The sequence below is a fragment of the Danio aesculapii genome, chromosome 8, assembly GCF_903798145.1.
Source record: "Danio aesculapii chromosome 8, fDanAes4.1, whole genome shotgun sequence".
In the NCBI taxonomy this organism is placed as follows: Eukaryota; Metazoa; Chordata; class Actinopteri; order Cypriniformes; family Danionidae; genus Danio; species Danio aesculapii.
This window is the reverse complement of record NC_079442.1, coordinates 54,405,437-54,411,805: the sequence shown is the minus strand read 5'-3', so window position 1 is coordinate 54,411,805 and position 6,369 is coordinate 54,405,437. Positions and strand designations below refer to the sequence as shown.

Sequence of the window (6,369 nt, the reverse complement as noted above, 5' to 3'; positions counted from 1 at the left end):
AGCCCCTCCCCTTAATCAGTAGCCCCTCCCCTTCACTATCAGCTCCTTCTCTATCATTAACAACTCCCTTTCGTCAGAAGATCCTCACGTTAATCAGTAGCCCCTCCCCTTCACTATCAGCTCCTCCTCTATCATTAGCCCCTCCCCTTAATCATCAGCTGTTCGCTATATCAGTAGCTCCTCCTCAGCAATTGAAAGTGCACATGATTTACACTGAAGTATGGTGTAGAACAGCGCATAAGTCTACACTCTGGGACACACCTCTTGCTTCACATGCTTCTTCTAGGAATACAGGTCATTAGTAAATTATTTACAAATAGATGAGAAGATTTCAGCTCAGTATGTTAGATGTTAGAGCAGTTTTGGGGTCAGTTCTGCAAGTGTTCTGATTGTGTCGGTGTTCAGGAGTAGAAGGTCAGAACGCTCTGATGGTTTCCTCGGACCAGAAGAATGGGAGGCAGATCTTTGGACAGCGTGTCCAGCCAGGACATGTAGAGCGCGCTGGACACCGTTCCCTTTCTGGCCAACGGCATGGTGCTGTTGAGACCAAACAAACACAAACATCAGCCAGAGCACTTCACACTGTGCAGACCCATCAGGGAACCAACTCACCTAACACATCTCTATAACTATACAGTGGCTCGAGCAGGAATGAGTACACCCTGTTATTCCATCTCCACTTCTCAGGGAATATAGACAGATTAATTTGGTGCATTTTGAACAAAACAGTGGTTTAATTACAGTGCAGTAGAATAAGAGTTTGTTCATGAAACAGCATTCAGGATTAGAGAGATAACCACATTTAAATTCATTGGAAACTTATTGCCCAAATAAAAACAAACAATTCAAAATTCCACAAAATTTATTCCACATGTATTTTATAGTGAATATGATTAAAATAAAAAGTAAAAAAAAAATTCATATATACCTTAACATATTAATTTGAGTGCACTGATTTTTGGATGGGGCAGCATGGTGGCTCAGTGGTTAGCACTGTTGCCTCACAGCAAGAAGGTTGCTGGTTCGAGTTCCGGCTGGGTCAGTTGACGTTTCCATGTGGAGTTTGCATGTTCTCCCCGTGTTGGTGTGGGTTTCCTCCGGGTGCTCCAGTTTCCCCCACAGTCCAAACACATGCGCTATAGGGGAATTGATTAACTAAACTGGCCGTAGTGTATGAGTGTGTGTGTGAATGATTGTTTATAGGTGTTTCCCAGTACTGGGTTGCTGCTGGATGGGCATCCGCTGTGTAAAATATATGCTGGAATAGTTGGCAGTTCATTCCGCTGTGGCGACCCCTGATAAATAAGGGAGTAACTGAAGGAAAATTAGGTGGCCGAGAGACCTTAACGCGCTGCAATTTACAGAAGCACACGCAATTACAAAAAAACAGCAGCAAATTAAGAAACGATCTTCATCAATAACACATCCATATCTCAGCAGGGTCCGTCATGGTTTTGGGTCCCCTTGAAACATGTCCGTTGTGTTACGTGGATATTTGCTAGTGTTGTGACCAGTTTACTGTGCGTTTCTTCAGTTGTTTGTGTTGTGAGAATTTGCAACACGTGTGCTGGCAAACTGATGAAGATAACTTCTTAATTTGCTGGTGTTTTTTGTAATTGCGTGTGTTTCTGTAAATTGCAGCACAATAAGCTCTCTCAGCCACCGTAGAAAATGAATGTATGAATGAGTGAGTTTTGGATCTTCAGTTTTTCTTTTGTTAGATTAGTTTCGGGTTTGTCTTTCTGACTAATTTAATGTATGTGCAGAAATAAATTATTGCAAAGCATCCTGTAGAAAATATGAATGTGAAAGAGAGATCTGTGAGGGGGAACTTAGAAATGCTCAGCACTGTAGCTCATAACTTATTAGGAGAAAATGGTAAAAGTTAATGATTGTGTCAGGACTCCCAAACTTTTCTTCCAAGAATATTTTCCCAAAGTGGAAAAAAGCTAAATAATCTGTCAAAGGGGTAAGGAAAACAATATTAAATCAAAGCAAAAACAAGATTCATTTGCTCACCCCATTTGGCAGATTATTTTGCTTCTTTTGAGAAAAAAACTCACTTAATTTTGACTCATTTTCTGAAAACTAAATGCTCTTTCATTTTACAGTTTTTAGATATTTAGACTAGAAACAAGACAAAAACTCTCATTAACACACACACACACACACACACACACACAACACACACACACACACACACACACACACACACACACACACACACACACACACACACACACACACACACACACACACACACACACGGAGAGCAGATTTCTTCAACACATCTCTAATCATAATAGTGTTAATAACTCATCTCTAATAACTGATTTCTTTTCTCTTTGTCATGATGACAGCACATAATATTAGACTAGATATTCTTCAAGACACTAGTATTCAGCTTAAAGTGACATTTAAAGGCTTAACTAGGTTAATTAGGTTAACTAGGCAGGTTAGGGTAATTAGGCAAGTTATTGTATAACAGTGGTTTGTTCTGTAGACTATCGAAAAAATATATAGCTTAAGGGGGCTAATAATATTGACCTTAAAATGACTCTTAAAAAATAAAAAACTGCTTTTATTCTAGCTGAAATAAAACAAATAAGACTTTCTCCAGAAGAACAAATATTATCAGACATACTGTGAACATTTCCTTAAACATCATTTGGGAAATATTTAAAACAGACAAAAAATTCAAAAGGGGCTAATAATTCTGCCTTTAACAGTACACACACACACACACACACACACACACACACACACACACACACACACACACACACACACACACTACACACACACACACGCACACACACACGATGCACACACACACACACACACACACACACACACTCACACACACACACACACACACAGAACACAAGCTTTTAAAAACTTACATGACTATGAGGTTGGCTGTGCTGGAATGCTCCTGCAGAAGCTCGTTCAGTCTGATCTGACGATTCGACTATACACAAAGAACAAAAGAAATGCCGTCACTCACATGCAGACGGTTTCAGACATCATTTCTGTAGTCATTGTGATTGGCAATGATATTATGCTGCGCCTAAAAGTCTACAGTAAAAATCCTACCAAACTAGGCTCATTCTGATTGTGTACCCCTGTATACATTTCTGGAGAAAACAAAATATGTACCAGGAGCAATGTTTTTTCGCACAGTTTTCGCGAATCCACCAGAGGCCGCTGTGTACGCTTTTTCAGAACTCAAATTTCTCTCATAAGTGTCATTCGCACCTGCTGTTCTCACGTAAATCCACCAGAGGTCGCTATCGACAAACTGACTGATTGACTGACCAATCGACAGATATCCCCCACCCTCACTCTTCTCTAAACCCAACCGATAGTGTTTTAAAAAGCCCTTATTGACCCGTTTTTTATCACATTTTCAGATTTTTTCCCTCATTCTCATTATTATTTTCTTGTTTGTTTTATTTTATTATTTTTTTAAGGGGATTTCACCTTTAATTTGGATTGGAAAGTGGAGATTACTGACAGGAAATTATTGGGAGCAGAGAGAGGGAAAGGGTCAGCAAAAGACCTCAAACTGGGAATTGAACTCAGGTCGCCGTGAGCACCATGGTGCTATATGTCGACTCATTTAACGAATAGGCTATTGGCGCCGACGTTTAATTTCTTTTTTGGATTTTGTTTTACCTGTTTTCTGGAACCGTTCTTCACCGGACTCAAATCCTGTCGTCATGGTCAACTCCGCTCTGCATCTCAAGTCTGCCGATGGACAAACTGGTAACAGTGGAAAAGCCGTCCATATGGAGGTAAGCGGTCAGATGGTAAGCGAGAAAAGGAACCGTGTTATACCACCCTGTAGCATTCGTTTTAAAGACCAAAAGCAGCTATACGTACCTCTGGCTACATCATTTGCGATCTCCAGAAATGTATATAGGGCTGCGTTTTCAGATTGAGCCTGTGTTGAATCCTACCCTTGCACCACCAGTTAGAATCTGTGTAATATCCAACCCAGGCTCATTGGAGATATGTGCCCAGGGCTACATTCTTGAGAACTGAGAAATATGTACCCTGGACTACTTTGTCTTGTAGTTTTTGTTTTCATAAATCCACTAGAGGGCGCCGTGAGCATTTTTTTTACAATCTCAAATACAATACTGAGGCACGTTTTCTCATACATCAACACGCTGAATTAAAAGTCTCAGCAACTTCCGGTTCACGCCGACTTTACGTACAGTATTAGTTTGCTCTGTAGCTCGTTACAACAGTGGCAGTGATGTGTGTCTGACCTTTGACCTGTAGAGCTCCAGCTCGTTATCTGTGATCCTCCAGGGCTCGTCAGCCTTCAGTCTCTCCGCCGCCTCCTGCTCCATGTCATCCTCCCTCAGTCTGTAGGGCTCCGTCATCTCCTGAAATGCCTCCTTACTGGAACACAGCAGAAGAGCTGAGTTACACACACACGAACACGTACACATACACGTACACACACACACACACTCACTTGTGTTTCTTGGGCTTGATGTTGATGTCTCCGAGAACAGTGATGTCTGAGAAGTCAATCCTGAACTTACTGAGTAACGCCGCCATTCTGTGCCAGAGCAGAGATTTAGTGGCTCTCAGTGTGATCACAGTCCAAAATAAGGACACACAAATTAATATGTTGTGGAAAAATAATAAAGACAGTCTTAATAAACAGGATAAATCAAGAGAAACTAAAAATATATCAAATTTAGCTGATTTTATTGTATTTTTTGCAATAAATGATTTGAATGTAAATGTATGATCTTTTTTAATTATCCAAACTCTAATTTTAATGGCTAAAACTGATGTGTTTAAAGGCGGCACAGTGGCTCAGTGGTTAGCACTGTCGCCTCACAGAAGGTCAAGATGGAATGAACTAAATTGTCCATATTGTATATGTGTGTGTGTGAATAAGTGTGTATGGGTGTTTCCTAGTACTGGGTTGTGGCTAGAAGGCCATCCACTGTGTAAACACATATACTGGAATAGTTGGCGGTTCATTCCGCTGTGGTGACCCCTAATAAATACGGGACTAAGCCAAAGGCAAATGAATGATTTGTTTAAATGCACCAACATATATTCACTATATTCACTGGGAAATTCATTTATTTACTTTATACTTCATTGATAAAGACCAAAAAGGATTCATAAACTAAAATGATCGCAAATTTGATTTACTGATACATTTATTTCAAGCTGTTATGGTAAAATGAAAGCCATCACATCCAATAGATTATTTTGTCCTTATTTCAGAATATATGTTTTAGATTTTATAAATTAAATTATATTTCTAAGCTTTTTAAAACCATTAAAGACAAATGACTTGATTAAATATGAGTTCTTTTTGTATATAAATGTAGCCCAAATATAAAACACAGCCAACAAATGAATTTTTAAAAAGTGTTTGTGTGTTGTGAAAGGGAGAGTTCACCCAAAAAAGACAATTTACAGTTATTTATTCACTCTCAGGTCATTAAACATGTTGGGGACTTGTTCTTCAGTGGAACATTAAAGGTGCAGTATGTAAGTTTGACACCCAGTGGTTAAACTAGGTATTGCACTCCTGGATCAAAACACGTTTCACTGGGCTTCTCTTCTGATGAGTCTACACAAGTGCAGGTTGCCAGGTTAACGACACCAACAGGAGTGTGCCTGACTATCAAACCTAAAGGCTGATTTGATAGGTTTTATTACTAAAAGCTATATTTTCCACACTAAATGAGTTTTTGTCCTAACCAACAACTGAAATTTATATTTTAGAATGACTTTTATTTCTCACAGGTGATCAATAATCAGCTCAGGTACAGCTCATGTGCTTTATTCAGTGTTAAATGCTAATAATGTGAGTCTGACTGCCATCTTACATGACATTTAGTGCCATATACTGAAAGCAGCAGCAGATAGTTCAGCTCAGATCTGGACAATAAAATAAACCGTCTGAAACTGGACTTCAGAACTGAGACTCAAACCAGCACATATCAGTGATTGAGCATCTACATTTAATCATGTTAAAAAGCTTTAATATGTATTAATTAGATTATAAACCTTAGCATTTGGCTGGGGTGCAGTGAGTGCACTATTGTGTGCTTCTGAATGGCTGTATTTACATTTCTGTCATGTTTCGTCTGGTGCAAACAGTTGTTAGGACACGGGGTTACAATGTAACCTGCTCACCTAATGTTTACAATCGTAATATTTAAATTATTTTCTAATTAATTAACCACCTCATGTGGAACTCTGAATCTGCATCTCATTTCGGAGTCTGCTACTGTCCACCAGAGGTCGCATTTCGGTCACGGACACATACTCTGAGAGCCTTCCTGACTTAACGAATGAATGAAATACACTGAAAAAAAGTCT

General features: G+C 39.4%; 1 protein-coding gene across 1 annotated transcript in view; it reads right to left on the bottom strand.

The window, feature by feature from the left end:
- Window positions 1–309: 309 nt before the first annotated feature.
- Window positions 310–6,369, bottom strand: part of slc12a2l (solute carrier family 12 member 2-like) — a 39,610-nt gene continuing 33,550 nt past the window's right edge. Inside the window, exons 24-26 of the mRNA XM_056464228.1 lie at window positions 4,278–4,413; window positions 2,904–2,971; window positions 310–537 (exon numbers count right to left, since the gene is read on the bottom strand). Of these exons, the coding sequence (XP_056320203.1) occupies window positions 402–537; window positions 2,904–2,971; window positions 4,278–4,413 (340 nt within the window). The 3' untranslated portion in view covers window positions 310–401. The remainder of the gene's footprint in view (window positions 538–2,903; window positions 2,972–4,277; window positions 4,414–6,369) is intronic.